The sequence below is a fragment of the Elephas maximus genome, chromosome 19 (genome assembly GCF_024166365.1).
Source record: "Elephas maximus indicus isolate mEleMax1 chromosome 19, mEleMax1 primary haplotype, whole genome shotgun sequence".
Taxonomy (NCBI): domain Eukaryota; kingdom Metazoa; phylum Chordata; class Mammalia; order Proboscidea; family Elephantidae; genus Elephas; species Elephas maximus.
In genome coordinates, this window is record NC_064837.1 from 23,190,382 (window position 1) to 23,213,112 (window position 22,731).

Consider the following 22,731-nt stretch of genomic DNA (forward strand, 5'->3'; position numbering starts at 1 on the left):
AGTTCTACCAGTATTTAAACACTCAGCTCAAGATTTTCCCCAGTACTCGCTAGTCCTTCCAGTGAATAACTTCACTCAGAGTCCCCTCTCCTACCCCAGTCACCTTTGCATCCTCAAGTTCAGATCCTGACCAAGAGCAAGGCCTGGTGTTGTTCAGGTAAATGTCTTCTCTGAGGATCTGTGCCTCCCCTCCCCTTCATCCCTCCCTGTTTTGCCCCTCCCCTTCTGGGGCCAGATTTCCCCTTTGACCAAAGTCCAAGAGGATTTTGCAAAAAAGGAAAAGTTGTCCCTTGGGGGAAGGGGGAAGATTCTATACCAGAGGGATCCACACGTCCAGAGCAGTGACTTCCCCCGAAGGGCGGAGTTCCCGGTCCACTTAGCCCTTCTTTATCCTCCCTAGAAGGAGACAGCTTGGTTTTCAGCACCCCCAATCTACACAGCAGCCTTGGAGGAGGTTCCAGACTTCAAATGTCTCTCTCCTCGGTGGGCATCCCGTTCCGACCCTGGCATCCCCTTTACGCGCTTCCCCGCCTTCCTTCACATACCGCCCCCCTCTCCCCCCAAACACGGGCAGAAGGGTGAGCGGGGGCAGACTCTGAGTCACGTCCTGGGCCTGGAGTCGACGAGGGAAGCGCCGCCTCTCCTTGGGCCCCTTCTCTCCCTCTTTCCCCTCCCCGCCGTCTCCTGGCCTAGTCAAATACTGCACAGCAAGCCCTGATTCCCCATCACCAGTTCGGCTGGGTAAGGGTCCCCGTAGGAGGCACAGGGGTGCAGGGGAGAGCGGCTTGGGGGCTCCCGATCTCGACAGGCTTGGGCCTAAGTGGGGGCGGGTCTTGGTGTTCCGTGAGGCTTCTGGCGGAGGAGCCTGAGCCCCGGCAGCGCAGAGATGAGAACAGGAGGGGGAGGCTGGGGCGGGCTGGGAGGCCCGGGGCTGTCGGGAGAGGGGCGGGGGGCGGCCTTTCTCCAGGAATTTCCGGGGATCAAGTTACAGCACCCGCAGAGGGCTAGCAGAGTGGGACGCGTAGCCGTGCAGCAGCCTGGGCCCCTCGCCCCCGCGCCTACCGTCCTGCGGGCCTTGGCTGCGCCACCCTTGCCTACACTGACCCCGTGTGGCGGGGCCGCTCTGCGCCCCGAGGCCGCCCTGTTATGGTAGGGCCGCCTCAATCCCGAGTTGTCGTCAGGTCTCGGCGGCCCCGGATTATTGTGGGGACTATTCGGCCCCGCGTCATTGTAGGGTCTGCAAGGGCTCGGGCACCCCCGGACGGGACTCCCCGCCCCCATTTGGCGTCTGAGGGGTCTCCCCGCTCCCGAGTCGTCTTCGGGACACCCCGGGCCCGGGTGATTGTGGGCTCGCCTCGGCCTCGGGTGATCGTCCCATCCCCGTGGCCAGCGGTGGTCGTAGCGTCTCCGAGGCCTCGGGCTCCCATAGGCTCTGCGTGGCCGGCGGTGGTTGTAGCACCTCCAAGGCCGCGGGCACCCGTAGGCTCGCCGTGGCCCCGAGTTATAGTCGGGACACCCCGGCCGCGGGTGATTGTTGTGTCTCCACGGGCCCGGGTCGCCAGGGCGGATCAGGCCTCCGCGCCCTCTCAGGGCACTCGGCAAGAACGCAGACAAGATGAACATACTGGCGCCTGTGCGGAAGGACCGCGTCCTGGCCGAGCTGCCCCAGGTAGGCGCCAGCGCCACGTCGGGCCTCTCTCTGCCGCGGGGAGTGGGCGGGGAAGAGGCGGCAACAGACCGGTTTCAGAGGACTGAGCCCAGACCTGCCGCCCTGTTAGGCCTGGTGCTTCTGGGTGGTCTCTCCGGGCTGTTTGGCAGGGGGACTAGAGCAAGGAGTGGGTGAGCCCCATTCTCCTCCACCCTTCTCACTCAGTGCCTGAGGAAGGAGGCCGCTTTGCAAGTGCACAAAGACTTCCACCCCCGGGTCACCTGCGCCTGCCAGGAGCACCGGACAGGCACCGTGGGGTGAGTTGAAAACACCCATAACAAAGAAAGGGAGTCCCCGGAAACCCTGTAGTCACAGCAAGGGTACATAACCACCCCCTTGGGACTCCATTTCAGCCCCTGCCAGCTCTGTGGTTTTTCCCCCTTTTTAAGCTCCCATATTCTCCCCCTTCCTCCCAACAGGGTTGTTGTGAGGGTCCTGTGAGATGGGATGGGGTAGAAAGGTGGCAGATAACTGACACAGAGAAAGTGCCCAGCGTGGGTGGTCACCTGCTCAGCTCCCCACACACCATCCCCCAACCCCAGCGCAGGGGGCTGTGCCTACAGGGATAAGTTGTATTGTGGGCAAAAAAAGAAAAAAAAGTAACACTAGTAACAATTGTTATCATTGAACATTTACTGTGTGCCAGGCAGTGTGTTGGGTCTTTTAAGGTACATTTAACAGAGATGTATCTTAGAATATAGGGCATTTTTCATTTTAGGAGCCCCTGAGTGATGCAAACTATTAATACGCTTGGCTGCTAACCTAAAAGTTGGAGGTTCAGTTGCACCTGAAGGCACCGTGGAAGAAAGGCCTGGTGGTCTACTTCCAGAAAACCAGCCATTGAAAGCCCCTTGGAGCACAGTTGTACTCTGATACACATGGGGTCGCCATGAGTTGGAATCGACTCAGTGGCACCTGGATCTCGTTTTAACCTTCACAAAAACCCAGTAAAGTATATCCTATACCTTCATTTAATAAATGTTGAAACTGAGGTCCAAAAGTGACTTGTCCAAAGTGACACAGCCAGTAAGCATGAGAACTGGGATTCAAACTGATGTCTCTCTGAGGCTAAAGCACAAAACACCCTTGCGCCCCAAGCTTATCTGTTTGGGCAGCAGCTGCCTGGGAGGTCTAGTGTCTACGGTAACCTCAGTCTGGGTACAGTTACCTTTCTGAAACTTGTAGGGGGTATTTGAACTACCTAGCATGAAGGGGCTGGTACCCATTCGCCCTGCCCATTTTTGTGTCCAGCAGATTTAAGATCTCCAAGGTCATTGTTGTAGGAGACCTGTCAGTGGGGAAAACTTGCCTCATTAATAGGTAAGGGGGTGCTGGAGCTGGGCTGGGCTAGGCACGGTGGGGCTAGGCCAAGTCAGGCGGTCTGGGCAAAGGCCCAGAGCTTCTGGTGTCCCCTCAGGTTCTGCAAAGACACCTTTGATAAGAATTATAAGGCCACCATTGGTGTAGACTTTGAGATGGAACGATTTGAAGTGTTGGGTGTCCCCTTCAGTCTGCAGCTGTGAGTGCTTCCTCTACCTCTTTGAGCCTTCCCTTCCCCCAACACTTACCTCTCATTCTCCCACACACACCTGTGCTTCACCCCTCCTTCTTCTCAGCTGGGATACCGCTGGACAGGAGAGGTTCAAATGCATTGCATCCACCTACTACCGAGGAGCTCAAGGTCAGAGGCTGGGTGAGGTGGGGTAGGGGGCCTGAGAATGCACCTGGCCTCTAATCTAGGGCTAGGGCAGTTGGGGAAGTGAGCCATGAGTGTCTTCCCCAACAACGGGTGCTGTTTCTGCCACTCTTGTAGCCATCATCATTGTCTTCAACCTGAATGATGTGGCCTCTTTGGAACATACCAAGTATGTGGGCATACTAAAACTTAAACAGGGGGCTCTGGGAGGAGAGGGTTCAGAAAAGGGGTGGTCAGGGGCATGGTAGGGAAGAAGAAGGCATCTAGGACCAGAGAGGGAGTAATTAGGCATGTTAGTGTTGGGGGGAAGAGCTGGTCAGGCTCATACCCCCGCCCCTCCGTGGCAGGCAGTGGCTAGCTGATGCACTCAAGGAGAATGACCCTTCCAGCGTGCTTCTCTTCCTCGTGGGTTCCAAGAAGGATCTGAGTGTGAGTGTGCCAGGGGGAGGGCTGTTCGCCTTGCTGGGGAAACTCTCCATCCACCCTCTGACTCTGACCTTCCCTCAGACCCCTGCTCAGTATGTGCTGATGGAGAAAGATGCAGTCAAGGTGGCCCAAGAGATGAAGGCTGAGTACTGGGCAGTGTCATCACTCACCGGTGAGTCAGAAGCTTTAGGTCTTCTGCTGCTCCATGCCTAGCTTTCCTTCTCACTTCACCTCTAAGCTGTGCCCAATGCGCCCAGGCCTGACACTGCCCCTGAGTGCCCACATGCTCCCTGTGTCCAGGTGAGAATGTCCGGGAATTCTTCTTCCGGGTGGCGGCACTGACCTTTGAGGCCAACGTGCTGGCTGAGCTGGAGAAGTCAGGGGCCCGGCGCATTGGGGATGTTGTCCGTGAGTGCCCGCCTGGATGAGGGTGGCAGAGAGGAAGAGGGACTTCCAATCCCTGATTCACATATTCCCCACCCTTCTTCAGGTATCAAGAGCGATGACAGCAATCTCTACCTAACAGCCAGCAAGAAGAAGCCCACATGTTGCCGTGAGGGATGAGGGGTCTGTCCAGAAACTACCCAGCCCTGGGGTACTGTGCCACCCTGACTCCCACAGAGCTTCACCCCTAAACATTTGCACTGACTGGAGTTTTTGGACCAAAGAGCTTCCCCTTGGTGGCAATACCCCCAGGGGAGTAGCTGGGACCATGCTAGTCTCTTCCTGCCCCCAGGCACCAAGCCAAAGACTGGATGCCCCAACCCCTCTCCAGGGGCTCTCTAGGGTACCTGGCAGGGAAAGACTGGGGATGACCCCTAATGTTTTGCTCAGCCTGCTGGGCCCTTTGGGCATGAAGATGCCTAATGATCCCAGCTCCCATGTGCCTTATGCATTAAAACCTCTGTGTTATTAGCACTTTGGGGACTGGAGTCCTTTGCTGGGGAGGAGGAAGTGGAGTGAGTAGGGCTGTGTGGCCATTTTGGGGACTGGAGCCTCCTGCTGGGATTCTGACTATTCCCGGTCCTTGGATAGGGCTCAGACAGGCTGGGAGCTCAGGGACCAGACTTTGGGGGGCTGTACTCTTTGGGGGGCTGCACTGGGCCTTCACTGGGTGAGATCTGAATGGCCTTTCCTCTGGTCCCTTCTCCCATGTATGTCTGCATACTTGGTGCTTTTATTATGTCCACATTTCTACCACTGGAATCTTTTTTTAACCGTCTTCCCACCTTCTCTCTTAAAAATATTTCTCTGAATACAATGAGAAGTGATTGAGTTTTGGATGCTTTTTGGATTGACCAGAAAGCCTAGGGAGGGTGGGAGCCTAGCTCTTCATTCAGAAGATGCGCTCTGAGTTAGGAGAACCTGCAGTTGAATCCTCATGTTTATCCTTATTAACAATGGGAACTCGGGCAAATCACTTACCCTCTGTGCCTTGATTTCCTCATCTGTAAAATGGTCCTGAGAATACTGAATTCATGAGGTTATACAGATGAAATAAGAGAAAGCACTTAACACATTGTGAGAGTTCAAAAACCTTCACTAATATAATAACCATTTTGGGGAAGAGTGACTGTTGACATCTGACCCGGAGTCATAAATCGGCCAGAAGAACCTCAGACAGATATCTGGGCCAACAAAGGAGGGACACATGTGGCCTGGTATCGTCCTGGGAGGTCATAGAGAGCCAAGCCTAGAACACAGATCCTGGCTTCCAGTCAGCGAGTGCTCTGTCCATTCCATCCTGGTTCTATTCTCACCCAGCCCCTCTGTCCCTGAAGGGTTGGCTTTTCTGCACAACCTTCCTCCACTTAAGGAGCCCTGATGGTAGAGTGCTTAAGCACTTGGCTGCTAACTGAAGGGTCATCAGATCAAACCCACCAGTCACTCTGCCGGAGAAAAATGTGGCAGTCTGCTTCTGTAAAGATTATAGCCTTGGAAGCTCAATGGGGCAGTTCTACCCTGTCCTACAGGGTCACTATGAGTTGGAATCAACTCGACGGCAACGGGTTTTTTGCCTCCACTTACAAACACTGCCCTTCTCCTGGCTTGCTCCTGGCTTCCCCTTCCCTGCTTTCCTGAGACCTCCCTAGAGCTATGGTGGGTAGAGAAGTTGGGCAGTGGTCCTACCCACTCAAGCTCCTGGGTCTGGATGAAAGGTGAAGGTTGGGAGCAGGCAGAACTGGAGCAGCAGGAGGGGCCCTTGATGACCCTGGAAAAAACAAGATGTAACCACCAGCCTTTCCCCTCCTCTATGTGCTTTGAGGTGTATTCTGACTCGAGCCCTTGTGCCAAAAAAATGCAGGGGTGTGATGCGCGGAATGTGGGAAATTCAGCTCTAAGACTTTTCCACATTCTTCTGTAATTGTTTTTTTCCTTCTTTGTTCTCTCATTGGTCGGTGCTTCTCACCCCTTGCCTTGCACAGAGGCTGTTAACTCACTGTGTATGTGAAGCCTGTATGGCAGTAATGGTGTGGGGTGCTTGTGCTGTGGGGTGTGTGGGCAGCAGGGGTATGTGTCCGCACTGTGTGTGCTGACAGCGTGTGCAGATATGCACGTTGTGGTGAGCAGAGTTTTCTGTGTGCTATGTGTATGCTGTACTTAAGGGTGGGAGGGGTGTGCCTGTGAGGGGTGTGTATAGTGGGTTATCATGAACGCAGCCAGCCCTCCCCTCCGGATAAGGCCAGTTTATGGAGATACAAACGTGCTCTTTATTGGGTAGTGTCTCTGGGACACGGTGCCCCAAGGGGCCTAGGAGGAAACGCTGGGGGGCGACGCTCGGGCGGCCTCTGGTGGCCCCGAACCTGGGCCGACACAGGGGTGCTGGGCTCCGACACTACCATCTCATCCGAGAGTTCGGCAATGGGCTCCTGTGGACGGGCCTGCGGTGGAGAGAGGGTGACCTCTTGCCTGAGCCGGAAGGACCACGGAACAGCCGAGAAGGCGGCGCGGAGGCCGGAGGCGGTCGCTTCCCTCGGGGGCTGGGGGTCGGTCTAGGGCCCGAGCGAAGTTCGGAAGGACTGGGGAGGAGGCGGAGCGGGGTCAAAGTGTGAGGTTGTGAGTGTTACCGGGGCGGGGCTATGCGCGGTGGGGGCGGGGCTAGGGCGGGGCTAAGGGCTGGGGGTCGGGCTAAGAGCTGGGAATAGGCCTGGAGAGGAGCTAAGGATGGGATTGAGGCCTGGGCCTGAGCGGCCGAGCTAAGGTTTTGGCCTGAGAGAAGAAAGGGGAGGTACTAGGGTTAAAGGTGGGACAAAGGGGCCTGGGAGAGCAGGGAGGTCCCGGATGAAGAACGAGACTAAAGGTCAGAACTCGGGGGCGGAGACCACGCAGTCCAGAGCTGGGGGAGGTGGGAGGGGAGCTGGGCAAGGATGAGGCAGAGTTAGAGGATTTGGGCGAAGCTGAGATTGGGGTTTACGGTTGGGTTGCGGGCTTGGCCTAGCTGAGGTTCCGGGTTGGACTTCTGCGAGGAGGGGGCCCCGTAGAGACGAAGAACTGGGCTGAGAGCGATGTGGGTCAGGACGACAGTGACGATTGAAAGATGGACTAAGGAAAGGCCTGGGCACGAGATCAGCGTCTGGGATGACAGCAAGAGCAGGGGTAAGGAGGGGACGGGGCAGACGATTGAGGGCGGGCGTCAGGCCAGGGCCACGGCTGGGGGACTAGCTTGAAGACCCTAGCAGGGTTTGGGACCGAAGACTGGGATCCAGGGGGAGGAGGCGGGGCCAAGGGCTGGACTGGGGCGGAGCTAGGGCCTGGGGGACGGGCTCACGCCGAGCCGAGGACCAGTGATTGAGGAATGGGTCCCGAGGACCTGGGACGATCGCCTGCTGCATCGGCAGGGACGGTGGCGCTGGAGCCGGAGCTGCAACTCCTGGCTGTACAGCTGGAAGGCACTGCTGGGCGGTAGCCGGGGCCCCGGGCGGTTCCATTGCCCCTGGGGGCGGGAAAGGGCCTAGGGGTTCCGTGCGTGACATCACAATCGCCTCCAGATGGGGGCGGGCCCGGGGCGGCGTTTCCAAGGAGACGCTTGCACACTGCCCTTCCCTTTTCCTCCCTTTCCTTCCCTCCCTTCTTTGTTCCCTCCTTCCCTTCCTTCTTTCCCCAGTTCGGCTTCTCTGGTAGCCAACCTAGAACCCCGGCCCCTGTACCGCAAGGGCTGGGGGAGCTCCTCCGCCCGCGAGACGGGGAGCTTCTGTGCAGATGAGCATCACCTGTGAGTTCTGAATTAGGCCCCTGCGTCCATTGCCGAAAAAGAGGCCACAACCCTCCCTCTGCCTTTTCCGCGAACACCCTCCTCATTCATTATGAAATCCCTCATATGCCCAACCTCAGTCGCTCCTGCTGCAGGAGCGCCGACTGCTGCTTCAGCCCAGAGCTGGAACCAGAGAGCAGATTGCCTTCCTCAGATCTGAGGAAAGTGTCTAAGTCTCCTGTCCCTCTTTGGCCTTCTTCCCCACCTCCCCTTCACAAACTGAGGTGACGGTTATCAGGGCTTGTGGTGGGGAGTTAGTCAGTGAAAAATAAACTGGCTATGACCCTGAGTTGTTTTGTGGTGACTCTGAGGAGAGTAAGTAGAGTGAGACACAGCAGAGTTTGAATCCTGACCCTGGCTCAGGTCCCTTTGACCTGACCTTAGGGTCCAAGCCAGATAAAGGAGACTATGGAGCCAGGATTGAGCAAAATCAAAAGATGAAGAGTTGGTGTCTTGGAGTTGAAAAGCAGGTGTAGTAGGTGGGTGACAGCTGAGAAGACAAGAAGTTTTGGATAGGGACCTGAATGAGTGTTGGCTTAAGACCTGACTGTGGGGCTCAGGACATATGGAGGAACCCTTTGTTTACACGGGAGCCCTGGTGGCGCAGTGGTTAAGAGCTAGTCACCAGTTGCTCCTTGGAAACCCTAAGGGGCAGTTCTACCCTGTCCTATAGGGTCACTATGAGTCAGAATCGACTCTACAGCAACAAGTTTGTTTTTTGTTTTTTTAGTTTAGTTTACAAGTGTGTCCCCTCAAAAAAAGCCAACCCTAAATAAAGCTGAAAGACCGTAGGCTGTGGATCCAGGAAGACCCGGCTTTGAATGTGACCTTTGCCATCTATTCACTTGAGTACTTTGACAAGTTACTTATCCTCTCTGAGTCTCTGTGTTCCGGTCATAGAATGGGCTGCAGTGGGGCTTTAGAATTAAAGGCATATTGTAAAATGAGTGTCTGGCATTGAGAAGGTGCTCATCCTTGTCAATTCTCTTTTCCTAGAAAATCTTCCAGGCTTGAACCCTAGGCAGAATGTCCAATGCCACAGTCTCTTTGTGGTTCCAATAGGGGGTTTATTCATTCATTCATTCATTCAATTCAACCAACATTTACTGAACTCCTTCCATGTCCTAGACAGAGGCACATGAAATATGACCTCTGCTCTCAAGGAGAGCGACAGAGTAAATTCGTGAATGTCACAGGTTCTAGGTACTATGGCAGAGTAAAGGGGCATAAGGGTGTGTGGCCAATTCTACTTGGATAGCATTGTTCTTTCCAAGATGAATAGGTGTTTATGAGGAGTGGGAGGCAGGCGAGAAGGACTGGAGGAGAGAGGGGTGGGAGAAGGGATGGATGGGCGAGAGAAACTGAGGAACTGAGGAAGGAACCAGGGCCTGGGTCCTGGAGGGCTTGTAATGTCATGATAAGTTTGCACTTGGTCTTGAAGGCAGTGGGATGTTATTAAGAGGAGGAATACGGTGGTCCCATTGGCATTTTAGAAAACTCATTCATCGTTAGGAATAGATGAGAGTAATGAGACAGGAAGGAGCCCCGGTTGCACAGTGGCTAAGTGATTGGCTGCTAACTGAAAGGTCGGCAGTTCCAACCCACCAGCAGCTCCGTGGGAGAAAGAGGTGGCAGTCTGCTTCTGTAAACACTACAGCCTTGGAAACCCTGCTGGGCAGTTCTACTCTGGCCTATAGGGTTGCCATGAGTCAGAATTGACGTGATGGCAATGGGTAATGAGACAGGAGGTGGGGAGGCCAGGCAAGAGGCTACTGTGGCTTTCTAAGTTAGAAATGATGAAGGTCTGAATCAAGACAGAGGTAGTGGGGATCAATTCAAGGGATATGCAGGGGAGGTATACGTGGCAAGAATTGATTACCAAGCTGGATGATCCCTAGGTTTCTAGCTTAGGTGTCTACTGCTCTTTGAAACGGAGGATATGAGAAGAGAAGGTTCATGGTAGTTTGTGTAGGACACGCTGAATTTAAGATATTTTGGAGACATCCAGGAGGATATTGACTATGTGCCCAGGAAAGCGATCTGGGTTGGAGACTCAGATTTACATCATTTTATTGATGGGTATTGAAACCATGGGAGTGGACAACATTAGCCAGGGCAAGCTTGTAGTTTTGTGAGAAGGGGCTCAAGGACAGACCCAGATAAATCACCAATAGTTATGGGGGAAAGCAGAGGAAGATGAGACAGCAAAGGAGAGAGGAAAGAACTAGTTAGAGAAGGAAGAGAGAGGTGAGGGCGGTTTGTTATGGAAGCCAAAGGAACAGTTTGCTGAGATTGACTGGTCAACAAGGCCAAGTAAGACTACACAAAAAGGTGACTGGGTTTGGCTATTGGGAAAACACTAGTGGTCCTTCTTAAAGGACCCAGGATGGCTACTGTATTGTGTGTTGCACACGGCTGGAGAGGAAGTAAGAGGTGAGGAGAAGACTGAAGTCACTGAAGGCAGTGACTGGGACCCCTTCTCTGGGGCCTAGTGAAGCTATCCAATATATTTGTTGAATGAATGAAGTTGGGTTGAAAAGGAATATGCAGTGGTATAAAAAAACTATTTAGGGCAAAAAAAAGTTTTATTTGTTTATAGAAGTTCATAGCCTATTGGGGAAAAGCCAGTAAAGAGGGAGAACGTGAAAATTCTGGCTGGGACCGAGAGCTCGTTGCTTTGAGCAGGGGCAAGAAGGGAGACCTCTTCCCCAGGTTAGTGAAGTGCGGGTGAGGGTGGGAGCGGCCACAGATAACGCTGGTAAAATTTTCTGCTGAGAGGAACAACAGTGGGGTAGAAGTTTTGAAGGAAGTGTTTGGGGTTTCATTCATTCACTCGCTCATTTATTAAATATTGAACACTTAGGTGCTGTGGGCAACAGGAGAACGACCTGTAGAAGGATGACCAAGTGCGTGGGTGAAGTCTCCAGGCAATCAGCTCCCCTTCCTTAAGCAGGGCTCCACACTGATGCCCCAAAAGACAAGGCTAATCATGGGAAGGAAGGAAAGGGAAAGTGGTTGCTGATGGCTGGGGAAGCTGCTGTCCCAGTTGGAGGTCTGTTTGCTTGGGGATACCCTCTGACCGGACTCCACACACCGTGGGACATTATCTCCAACTGTCCCTCCTTGCTTAGACCCTGGCTCAATTCTATTCACCATTCCAGAATCAGTTCCAACGATGCTTCTTCCAGGAAATCTTCCGACACTTCCAAGAAGTTTTCCAAGAAAAATCCTCTTCCCACTTCCTAGTCTTAGTACGTGCCCTTGTTCCATGCTCCTGTAGGTCTTCCTCCCCACCGTCTCCCCCTCCAACATCATCTCCGTTACACTATTGTCATTATCTATTCACGTACCTCCCTGTGTCCCCCCTCTGCAGGCTCTTGGGGGCAGGGACTGTTTTTTTTTTTTTTTTTTTTCTTTTTTAATATCTGCATCCCCAGGCTGCAGCTGGGTCACCTGGAGCATCTCAGGAGATGCTGGGGGAATGAATGGCAGGCTGCCGCTGCCACTCTGTGCTCTCTCAGATGTAAACAGGTCGCCCAGCTGGGAGAGAGGACATCTGCTGGCTGGCGTGGCATCCAGCACTGACACATCTACCTTCTCTGAAGGTGGGTCTAGGGGATCCCTGTCCCTGTGTTCCCCACCACCCCTCACTTGCAAAAGCTGAGACCTGGTTATAGGCAGGAGGAAGGGAAGTGTTGGGACTTAATGGGGTTACCCAGCCACCCCCACCTCCCTCCTGATGCCACACCGCTTCCTTGAGGCTGCGGTCACCCCTTTCCTTCATGTAGCATTTTATAGGGCACAAATATCTTTCACGTGTGTGGACCAAGTCCTCCCTACAACCCTGTTAAATGGGTATTGCTGCCATCTCCATTCTGTGGATAAGGAAATGGAGACTCAGAGAAGTTAACTAACCTGCCCTGGGTCACCCTGCTAGTAAGTGAGAGAGTCAGGACTGGAACTCAGGCTTGTCTGCTACGAGTTCAGGGCACGTGCCACCATGCTGCCCTTTGTCCTAATTCAGCAGTGCTGAACAAACCCGAGGCAGTGATGTTCCAGCCAGGCCCAGCCTCACATCCCTTCTTTATTTCCCCTGGGATACAGACACAGGGCACAGGAGAAAAGGAAGCAGAATAGGAGGTCACCAAGGGGGTCAGGGAAGTGGCGGGGACCCAGGACCCTCACAGCCTGGCCGGAGTGGGGGGCGAGGGGCAGGAGGAGGGATGTGGCACAAGGCTCAGACCAAGTGGCAGTGTCCTCATCTCTCAAGCACTTTAAGTCCACTTGGACTAACATACCCACACCCTAAAACCAAACCCGTTGCTGTTGAGTTGATTCTGACTCATAGTGACCCTATAGGACAGGGCAGAACTGCCTCGTAGAGTTTCCAAGGCTGTAATGTTACAGAAGCAGACTGCCACATCTTTCTCCTGCAGAGCAGCTGGTGGGTTTGAACTGCTAACCTTTCAGTTAGCAGTTGAGTTCTTAACCATTGTGCTACCAGGGCTCCTAACACACCCACAGCCTGGTTTAATTCCTGGCTGGTGGCCAGTATGAGATCTTGCCCAGTTCCACCGCTCTTAGGGGCTAAAGGCACAGTCATTTGGAGGTAGTTCGCTGCTACAGCACCCCACGCCAGGCTGCCATGCAACTCCTCAGTGCCCCCCTTCCTCCTTTGGGGGTGGGGTGGAGCTGATGTTGGGGGAACTGGCAGTAAGGGTGCCCAGAGTGGTGTATTGGACACCTTGTCCTCTGCCTGATGTGTGAGACCTTGGACTCTCAGGCTATGAGGGACATGGAGCCACCTCATGGGCTCATCTTTGGAATGGTGGCCTAAGAGGGTAGAGATTGGAATAGTAGCTTGGAACCTTAGGCAGGGTCAGAGGTGAGACAGTGGGGGTGGAGTTTGGGAAAGGCCAGAGTGGGTTCAATCAGCTGAGCAAAACAAGTGGGAGCCCTTTTTCTAGGGCTTTTACCTAACCCCGAACGCTCACCTGGAAGCTTCTCTCCTGTGCCCTGGGAAAGGGGACATGGTATTTTTGGGGGTGAGGGAGAAGGGTGATGCCTAAAGAGGTGTGGAAGGGCTCAGGCTAGGCAGCTGGCTGTTCAAGCCTGTGGCTCTAGGGGCTGGGGAAGAGAATGGATGCAGAATGGGAACTTGTGGGAAAGAACAGAGTGGTGGGCATGTGAGAAAGGTGTTGGGAGAGAGAAGGGGCTTGGAGGAAAAAGGATCAGAGTAGTAGTGATGATGTAAATGGTGAAGAAGGGGGCTACCATAGCCAAGGAGCAGGATGTGGGGGTGGGTTAGGCCTTAACTGCTCATGAGGCCACCATAGTAGGCCTTGTGGCTGGTGTGGCTTCATAAGCTGGGAAGGGTCGGGCTTGGGCTTCCCGAACCTGTTAAGTGTAGGCATAGGAAGTGAGGCTGCTGCTGCTGCTGCTGGTGGCCCCAGGCACAAGGAATTACAAAGTGGGGCTTCTAAGGCTGTACCATCTGCTGTGGCAAGAGGGTCTTCCCCTACCAAGGCATCTTGTGAAGTGGGGTAGCTGATTATGGAGTAGCTGGGTGATGGGGTAGGCAGGAGTCATTGGACGGGCAGGCTCCCAAAGAAGGCAGGGGAGAGACTTGATGAGGACCTATTGTGTATATGACATCGTGCCAGGCCTTCTCCTGGGAGTCTGCAGAGGGCAGGGGAATTTGTGTAGTGGATTGGGGAACAGAAGCGCTGGGACCTGGAGCTACTACTGAGCTTAGGCCCTAGAAATAGTCCAAGAGAGCTGGTAGTGGTAGCAGGTCAATTTGGTGAGGCCCAAGATCACTTATGGGCTTTAGATTGAGCTGTGGGAAGGGAGACCCCAAGTGTGCTGCTGCTGCTCCTGAGTGACCCAGGCCCCTACCCCTCAGGTGATTTCAAAGAGACTGACAGGTGCTGCTGGAAACACAAGCGGTGTTCTGGACACATCGTCCACCCCCTCATCCCTGACTATGGTCATCACAAGCTGCACCTGCACACCGTCAGCCACTGCGACTGTGATTCTAGGTGAGGGCCCCCTCTTTGGGGGACCCACAGCAAAGTGGAGATGTCCGGGCAGAGCTAGACCCCAAACTTTCAATGTGGTTCCCCCCTTCAACCTTGAGCTGGTGCTCCAAGAGGAATGGGAGGAAATATTGTGGCAGCTGGGGCAAAGCCCAAGGGAGCCCACTGTCCCCCAGGCTTCTGGCTCTGGGCCCGTGGGGAGTCCTGGAGGTGTGGGAGCCAGGCTGAGAGTCTTGTGTGGCAGGGCGAAGGAATGCTCAGAGAAGGCAAACAGCAGCAGCTCCCGAGATGTGGGCCAAACCTGCTCCCGGGACATGAGCCCCACCTGCTTCAAGATCATCCAGACCCCTTGCTTTGAGCTCATCCCAGAGGAAGAAGAGTGTGTGGAACGGTTCTGGTATGGCTGGTGAGTGCTAGCAGGCCGACGGGGGATTAGGGGGCTCTGTTGGGCACTGCCCCCACCTCCTTCCAGCCCTCTCGCCCCCTCACCCTCCCCCTACAGGTGCAAAAGCTACAGGCCTGTCTCGGTGGCAGTGATCCACCATCCCATCCACCGTGAGTTTGTGGAAGATGACCTCAATGAAGATGAGGAGGAAGAAGCAAGCAAGCCTCCTATCCCGACCCAGGTGGGGCCTACCACCAAGCCCCCTGACACAAGCACTGGCACGGTCACTGGCACCGCCACCGGTACCCCTGACTCAGCAGCTCCCATCACCATCTGGCGCTCCGAGAGCCCCACAGGGAAAAGCCAGGGCAACAAGGTGATCAAGAAGGTAAAGAAGAAGAAAGAAAAAGAGAAAGATGAGGAGGAGTCAGACAAGGAGAAAGCAAAGCTGAAGAAAAAAATCAAGAAGGGCAAGGTGACTAAGAAGAAAAGCCCAGTTAAATCGGAACCTTCGCCTGCAGACTTAGGCCGATCAATAAGCCCAAGAGAGTTGGCCAGGATGTCAGAGTCCAGCCCAGACAGCCGGGAAGATCTAGAGAGTGAGGGCAGCTACAATGACCCCAGACAGGAGGAACCCTCCAGTGAGGATCCTGTGGAGTCTCCATCACCCAGGAAAAGAGAGAAAAACACAAACCAGAATAAGAAGTCCGGGGGAAGGTCTCACAAGTCAGGAAGGTAAACAAGAGGAAGTCTCCCCCAACATCAAACCCCAATGTCAGTTGAGGCCAGGGTGACCAGGGCAAAGAATAAATTCCATCAAGCCTGTAGCTGACCACCTACCACTGTTCTCTCTCCAGCTGGACTCCTTCTGTGTGTATGTGTTGAGGGGGTGGTTCTGGGCATAGCTGGAGCCAAGGGGCTAGGGCTGCAGGGGTTTCTGAAGGGCGATCCAGCTTTCAATGAAGTCCATAGGAAGGTGGATGGGAGGGAGACCCTTTCCGTCTTACAGGAGGAAGGAGAGGGACATAGCCATTTTTTCTTAATATTCTAGGACTGGGACAGAAGCGTACATGTGGGTTGGGGTAGGTAGCTAAGGCTCTCCCTCTACTGGAAAACTGGTCTGTGTGGATTCTGCTTCTGGGACAGGCAGTACCGTCTGCAGTAACAGCCACAATAAAATCAACCTTTTAACCCACTCTGTGCCGCTGCACCTGGCCTTTCCTTCTCTAAGTGGCCCTGGGGAAGATGGGGCAGGGCAGCCCACAGGGGTCAGCAAGGCTTCCACCTGCTCTAGGAGGTGCTCATGGCACCATAGGAGACACGACCTTCCCAGCTGGTGTGGCCCTGCTCTAGCTAGACCCTTGCAGACTTTCTGTGTTCAAGGGAGAACTGAGTTCTTGGCAGAGGGCCAGCCTTCCCCTGCTCCTGACAACCTTTCAAAAAAACAAAAAAAAACTTGAATAACAACAAGGGAGCTCATCAGGTTTGAGCAGCGGTGGCCCTGACTTCTCTGCAGAGCCCCAAGCAGGGGCAGGGAGAGCAAAGCCTTACGATCCCAGCACTGACTCACAAAGCTGTGAGCTGAAGCCCTTGTGGAGACACAGAGGGGACCAGGGGTCCAGAACAAAAGTGGCAGTGGGGGTGCAGGAAGGGACCAGGACTAGGAGGCTGGCTAGTCCCAGCCAGGAAGGACTGGGCCCCTTGCCACATCCCAGCTCCCTTTTCCAGGGCCTGTGTAGGGGGAAAGGGGGGGCAGTGATGGTGGGAGACCATCCTGGGGCAGAAACACTTGACTTGCTTGGGAGTATTGTCGGAGATGAAGGTCCAGCTGGCAAAAAGGGAACACTGGAAGGTGCAAGGATTTGAGGTAAAAAAAATCCGACTTACTTGTGGCCTTTCTCATTATGCCAGAGAAGACCAACCAGGAGGCCCAGGGGATGGGGTAGCTGGGAGTGAGTGAGTCTAAGAAGGGCACTAGTGTTTACTGAGAGCTCTTCATGTACCAGGCACTGGGCTAAGCAGTTCATACACATTGTATCAGCCTTCCCGCAGCTGATGAGCTAGGTATTATCATTTCCATCTTGCCAATAAGAAAGCAGATTTAGAGGCAGTTAAGTAGCTTGCACAAGGGTCATGGAACTAGGAAGCAGAGCAGGGATGTGACCCCAGGCAGGCAGCTTCTACAGCAGACTGCCTGGGGTCATGTCCTTGCTCTGCACTACCAGGGACCATTGCCCTTCTCCTGGATGGGAAACGGGAGTCAGGGGAGCCTTCACAGCTCCACACACTGCTTTGAAAGCTACTCCTCAAAGAGCCGAAGAGTTGCAGACTGCAGCAAGCGCTCTGTAGAAACACTGTTTATTCAATGGTAGGCAGGAAGCGGCGGCAGCGGCAGCAGGTAGGTAAGGGCGGCCAGGCAGGGGCTGGGCAGGTTAGCTCTGCTCCACTCTGTCCCCCGATCTCCTGCTTTGACAGCCACCCGAGCTGTTGGCATCGGGCCAGAAATACTTTCCCTCCTGCCCCAAACTGAATAAATAGTATCCCTCTCCCCACAAGAGCTAGGGGAGACTCACGTGCTGAGCTTGGCGCCCCCTTCACAGCCCAGAGTCAGGTGGGGGCAGAAGCTCAAAATGGCTTGTAGGGAGAATACAAAACTCTTCCACTCTCATTCTCATCTTCCTCTTCCTCCTCTCTGCCACACTCCCCTCCCAGCCTGGTCCCAGGACAGGTGGTCGGTAAGGGCCTGGAGTGGGAGAATTGTTGCCTAGTGTACACTGAGCTCAAGTTCGCGAGGCCATCCAGCCTGTCACCCATCCAGGCTGACCACCAAAGAGAACGTCACTTCACGTCACTTTATGGACAGAAAAGGAAGGGGCAGGGAGTGAGCAGTGGGTGGCCAGGCCTTTGCCAGCTTCAGAGGTAACCAGAGTCCTAGTAGCAGGCCCCCTACCGATCCATCTCGTCCAGGAGTGGGGTGGCATCGCCAGCAATGGACATGGGGGTGCTTTCGATCATGGGGCTGGGAGAGGGCCGAGGCGTCAGCCGCTGCTTCTGTTTCCGCCGCTCTGCCTCCTTCTCCTGCAGCCACTGCTCTGCCATCTTCCCCCAGTCGATGGCTGCGTGGCTGTTGGACCTGGGGCAGGGAGGGGAAGAGAGGACCTTTGAGACCAGGACTCTTCAGGGGCTTTTTAGAAGGATGCCTTCCCACCAATCACTGGTGAGCTCCTGCTCCTGCAGAAAGGGACCTGACACCTATGGCCCCTTAGCTGGTGTGAGGCAGTCGCAGCAGTGGCCCGCTGCCACACTACCCTTTTCTGTCTTTTCCCAGAAACCAGTACCCTGCGGGTATGATCTAGGTCACGGGTTCTCAGAAGACCCAGAGCACCTGCCTATTCACAGCCCTTGGCCTCCTGATAATAGCTCCCTGTCAAAAACCTGCGGATACTTACTTTGGCTGCTGCTGCCGTTGCCGGGAGCTGGACGAGGGCTGAGGCTGGGCTTGGGCGGACTGGGGGGTGGTGCTGGCCTGTAGCTGGTGGTACTGTGGTGTGGTGATGGGCTGGCTCGGGGTTGTGTAGGAGTAGCTGGGGGTCATCAGTGGTGTGGCCACTGGCTGCTGGGCTGGGGTTGGGAACACCTGGAAAGAGAGGAAGAGTTAAGTGGGGGTGGATCTTGGGCTTGTCTGGGCTTGCTGGAAATTTGCAGCAAGTTGAAAAGCTGGCATCGGCACAGAGCTTTCCAGCTCACCCTCTCCTGGACAGCGTGTGGTTGTGAAGAGCAGATAGGTCAGCAGATATGGCCATTAAGAGGAGGCTATGAGTTGGCAATGAGTTTTTTTGGGTTTAATGGGGTAGAACCTGCCCCAATGATGAGGCCCACAAGTCCCAAACGACCACCTGAGGTTTCTAGGGGCTTGAGGGTTCCAAAGATCTCAACTCTGTGGAAAGGCCAAGCCCTCTCTTATTCCCTTTTTCCTCAAATGGGTCTGAGGAAAAGAAGCATATGCTGTTGACAGTTCCTAAGGCTGTGGCAGCCCCCTCTGTATGTGAGAAGCTTCCTGTGGTGGGCACTACCTGGGGTCAGTCTGTGGACACGGGCTGACAAAGGATAACTGTTCTGTTCGCTTTTACTCCTCCCCACCCCCGTGCAAGGAGCCTCCTCCCCAAGCCACATACGTGGTAAGCGCTGCTGCCCCCTCCACTGCCACCATAGCCATACTGGCTAGAGGCCCACTGGGCTGGGGTGGCGTTGGGGTTCTGTCCTTGGCCTGTCACAGCAGCAATGGCACTGAACACCTGTGAGGTCATGTTCTGGGGCAGGGCGTTGACAGCCCGTGTAAGATCTGTAAGCACAAAAAGGTGGGGGTTGACAGTGGGAGAGGTCAAAGTCCCTCTAGCTCCACACCGCCCCTCACCGCCTCCCCCACCGTTTCCGAGCATGAGCTCCTCACCTGCAAGGTTGATGTTGGCTGGGGTAGCATTTATAGAGGCAGGTGTCCGAGTCCTGCTGCTGCTACTGGGGGTGATACCTATAAGAAATGGCTAGAGTTAGTTACATCTTTCCAGAAACTTATTTCTGGTTTCACATTTAGGGGGTTGGTGCAGGTAGAGACAAGCGGAGGGAAGAAAGGGAACTGCAAAAACAAAGTGGGTGGGGAACCTCCCTGACGCTAGGCGGTTGGAGTAAGACAGCTGCAATGACAGTCCAGGCCTCAGCCCCTCCCCTAAAAGGTCAGTGACTACCCTGAGGCAGGCCCTAGGTGGCCCTCCAACCATACCCCAGAAGTCAGGGCAGAGAAGAACTCACCGGGTACAGGATCCTGGTAGTGATCCTTAAACCATCTGAAAAGTCCATTCACAGTTGGGAAGATTTGGCCCCGGTATCGGAATCCTTCTGGAGTCACTGTTACATACTCTATCCTGGGGTTTTGGAAGGAAACGTGCGTGCATCAGATACCATCTGGGGCCAGCTGTGAGAGCGGCCAGAACAGATCTCCACCATGGAAAGCAGCCAGACTGAGTGCTGGGGGAAAGGCAAGACGAAAGAGCCAGGCCCTGACCCTGTAAAGGGAGGCTGCACTCTACCTGGGGAGGTGAATAGCATACTCGAGCAGTGAAGGCCAGGCAGTCAGTAGCCCCCTGTGCGCTACATACAGGTGGGCAGAGGAAGGCTTGTTGAGGGCTGGGCCACCACGATGGCTGCATACCACAGATGAGGGAAAGACCGAGGCAACAGAATGTCACGGTTGGCAGGGGCCTTCCAGGAGCAAAGTACAGCTCCCCATAAGCAAGAATCTTTTTGTAGCACCCCTGGAAGGTGCTGAGTCTACCCTTACTCAATGCTTTTGCAGAGCAGCAGAGCGTGGTGAAAAGGATGGACTCCGGTTCAGGCCTGGTTCCAGTTTTAGCTCTCCCGCTCACCAGCCATGTGACTTTGGACCAAGTTTCTAAGCCTGAGTCTCAGATTTCTCATTTGTAAAACAGGATAACAGCACCTAAACCTGCAGAGTGTACTGGAAGCACTTACCAAAATACCTAAAGGAGGCATGTGAATAAAAGGTTAAAGGCTACCACAAGCCAACAGACAATGCAATTGCGAAGTTCTTACTTATATTAAAAAGAAACCTGCTTCCTAAATCTCCTACTCAAGTGTTTTTAATTCTGCAAGGAGAGTCTATTTCCCGTTCCACAGAAGGCTTCTGTCCCTCCTTTAAGGTCTCCAGTTTCCTCAAGCGTTCCTCATGGGCCAGGTTCTCAGTGCCCACATGGCCATGGCTGCCATCCTCTGGAAGCACATTGCTGAGTCAGTTAGAAAGGGCTTCCCAGAAACAAGCATGGTGTTCCAGACGTGCCCTAGAGAAGCACAGGGCCCAGCGTCTAGAGCCTCCTACCCTCTAAGCTGTACAGAAGTGCAGTCAGTACACTGATACAAGCAGAAGCGCGCATGCCTTGGCCAAGGGTTGATGGGAGGATGGGGGCAGGCTGAAGTAGAGAAGGCTGAAGTTACTAGCCTGTGTAACCAGCACACAGAAAACAGGTCTCAGGAAATAAAACTTTGCCCCCTAAATTGTTTTTAAGGCCAGGGCACTAGAAAAAAACTGTTACTGTCGAGTTGATTCTGACTCATAGAGACACTACACGACAGAGTAGCGCTACCCCATAGGGTTTCCAAAGAGCGCCTGGTGGATTCGAACTGCCAACCTTTTGATTAGCAACCGAACTCTTAACTACTATGCCACCAGGGTTTCCAAGCACTAGAGACCCCCAGATCAAAGAAGGCCTTAGGAAGCCTGCCTGTTGGTCACACACAGAGGCTGCTGGTAGGAAGAAGGGATGCTCTCCTGACCCACCCTTCAGTGCAGGAAGAAGAGTTTGCACACCACAGCCACGAGCCAGTGTGCTGAATTAGAGTGAAGCAGTGGAAAGCAGAGACCAGTGTGCTGGCCCCAGTCTGTGCCAGTCAGGTGGAGAGAGTTTTTGGGGAGTAGCACCACTCCCTGGAGAAAGAAGAGGTTAAGTGAACTTTTTTATAGGGTTGATGAGAGCGTTCTTCTTACGTGCAGCTTTGCCTCTGCCTCTCAATCATCACCGTTTCCCCACCTCCAACCTCCACCTCCATTCTGTATGCGGAGAAAGGCGGTCAAACAGAACCAGAAATCCTGCTCCAGGGGCTGCTAACCCCCATCTAGCCTGTCTGTGGACCCCAGTGGCAGCACCTTCTCAGCACCAGTGCTCACCTGGGTTTACCCCGGGGCTGGTATCCCAGTAGGAACTTGCCGGGCAGTTCCTTGCAGGCACAGATGAAATAAGGGATGAAGGTGGGCTTCTCCTTCTTAGTTTTGATGAGCAGCTCCTCTAATTTCTGGGGGTAGAATGAGGGGGAGAGGTTGGGATAGCAGCATGCTTGGCACACGATGTCTGGCGCATACACAGTGTACGCCGCCTTCACCACCTGACATCCCTAGGCTGAAGGAGACCATGAATCCTCATGTTACTGGGAAGGTGTTTTCCCTTGGAGGGCCCTCGGCTCACCTTGCGGTCCCCACCACTGCAGTCCTGATAATACTTGTGGTTCAGAAGGTCACGTGCAAAGGATGCCATGGGCTGGACATAGCGGGCAACAATCTCATCCAAGTCTTCAAATTCCTGTGGGAAGGAGGTAAAGGCCCCACATGTCATAGCCAGGTCTGAGGCTCCTGGCCCCTCATCAAATCTACCCTGAAGAGACCCCAGGGAAGATGGAAAGCCATGGAACAGGGCTCCCAGATTCACTGAAGCTTGACTCCAGTGCACAGTTCCTCAGTCTCTTCCCTCTATCTGTTAGAGTCATAGTCAGATTAGCTCACAGGGACACAAAGGGCTTTAAATCATAACCTGGATTTTCCCCTTGGTGCTTGGTATCAATAGGGAACTACTTCTTAAGGTTTCTGTTTACTGAAAAACAGGAAAGAGAATCTTGATACGTTTACGTGTATGTGTGTGAACACGTGTTTTCTCTGCTTCTCCCACTGGCCTTCAATCTCTAAATGGATATGAAGTAACTGTTTTATTGTTCTGCATAGCTAAAACACAAATAATGTGTTTAAGTCACTAGCGTCAGGTAAAAGTAGCCCGAAAGGGCGTGTTTCTGGAAACAGGAATAGGGATGGGACGTGGCTCTCACCTCACTGTTGATCCACAGAGTGGCTCCAAGGCTGAAGGCATTTTCCTTGCCTTCTTCCCGGACATCCACGTGCTGGTAGATGCCATCACTGACCTTCCAGGTCACTGTCAGGTGATTCTCACCCTTGCTGCTTGGTCGGATGATCACGTCACCCTGGTCCATGGTCTCCATCATCTTTTCTGCTTGCTTGAAATTTATATTATGGAAGGATGGGTGTGCAATCACTCGCTTGATGTATGCTGAAGAGGGTAGGGAAGAAGTACAGAGCCGATGATGGGGCTATGAGCTGACAGCAATGGGGCAAACTATGGTTTAATTCTGGACCCACTATGGGCTGGGTTTATGGGATTCTAAGACTCGTTTGGGATCTTTCTGAGACTCTCCGGGCCTGTGTTCTCTGACACGGTGGGTGTTTTAACCTGGGTTCCTAGGGTGCTGAGAGGGTGAAGCTTTAAGAGTTACAGTGCGTTAGCAAAGCAAACATGACCCGAGAGACCCTAGGCTCTGGCCTTCCCTTCATGACTTCTCTGGGCCTCAGCAGCCACTCCTCCTGGGAGGCTGAGA

The 22,731-nt window shown here is 54.1% G+C and overlaps 3 protein-coding genes across 13 annotated transcripts in view; 2 read left to right on the top strand and 1 right to left on the bottom strand.

Moving 5' to 3' along the window:
• Positions 1-380: 380 nt before the first annotated feature.
• Positions 381-5,076, top strand: RAB34 (RAB34, member RAS oncogene family). 7 transcript variants are annotated; one of them, XM_049858866.1, is made up of 11 exons: positions 381-483; positions 1,563-1,669; positions 1,874-1,965; positions 2,960-3,028; positions 3,126-3,227; positions 3,325-3,389; positions 3,522-3,573; positions 3,752-3,833; positions 3,912-4,002; positions 4,131-4,238; positions 4,321-5,074. In XM_049858866.1, exons 2-11 carry the CDS (start codon positions 1,616-1,618, stop codon positions 4,392-4,394), a joined length of 789 nt encoding a protein of 262 aa, XP_049714823.1. In that variant the 5' UTR covers positions 381-483; positions 1,563-1,615; the 3' UTR covers positions 4,395-5,074. The 7 variants fall into 7 exon arrangements, with proteins under 7 accessions (XP_049714823.1, XP_049714827.1, XP_049714828.1 ...); XM_049858870.1 differs by lacking the exon at positions 381-483 and adding an exon at positions 613-741; XM_049858871.1 differs by lacking the exon at positions 381-483 and adding an exon at positions 615-741 and having other exon boundaries at positions 2,963-3,028; positions 4,321-5,073.
• A 2,126-nt stretch (positions 5,077-7,202) lies between these two features.
• On the top strand, positions 7,203-16,251 carry PROCA1 (protein interacting with cyclin A1). Of its 2 annotated transcripts, XM_049859390.1 has the most exons (5): positions 7,203-7,427; positions 11,604-11,687; positions 13,988-14,123; positions 14,365-14,526; positions 14,623-16,251. In XM_049859390.1, the coding sequence occupies exons 1-5, from the start codon at positions 7,337-7,339 to the stop codon at positions 15,242-15,244; spliced, it is 1,095 nt and encodes a 364-aa protein (XP_049715347.1). In that variant the 5' UTR covers positions 7,203-7,336; the 3' UTR covers positions 15,245-16,251. The 2 variants fall into 2 exon arrangements, with proteins under 2 accessions (XP_049715347.1, XP_049715348.1); XM_049859391.1 differs by lacking the exon at positions 11,604-11,687.
• A 569-nt stretch (positions 16,252-16,820) lies between these two features.
• SUPT6H (SPT6 homolog, histone chaperone and transcription elongation factor) overlaps positions 16,821-22,731 on the bottom strand; it is a 34,622-nt gene continuing 28,711 nt past the window's right edge. For all 4 annotated transcript variants that reach the window (XM_049859387.1, XM_049859386.1, XM_049859385.1 and 1 more), the window contains exons 30-37: positions 22,168-22,406; positions 21,537-21,650; positions 21,242-21,366; positions 19,312-19,424; positions 18,956-19,033; positions 18,681-18,847; positions 17,955-18,142; positions 16,821-17,638 (exon numbers count right to left, since the gene is read on the bottom strand). In XM_049859387.1, the coding sequence (XP_049715344.1) occupies positions 17,452-17,638; positions 17,955-18,142; positions 18,681-18,847; positions 18,956-19,033; positions 19,312-19,424; positions 21,242-21,366; positions 21,537-21,650; positions 22,168-22,406 (1,211 nt within the window). In that variant the 3' untranslated portion in view covers positions 16,821-17,451. The remainder of the gene's footprint in view (positions 17,639-17,954; positions 18,143-18,680; positions 18,848-18,955; positions 19,034-19,311; positions 19,425-21,241; positions 21,367-21,536; positions 21,651-22,167; positions 22,407-22,731) is intronic.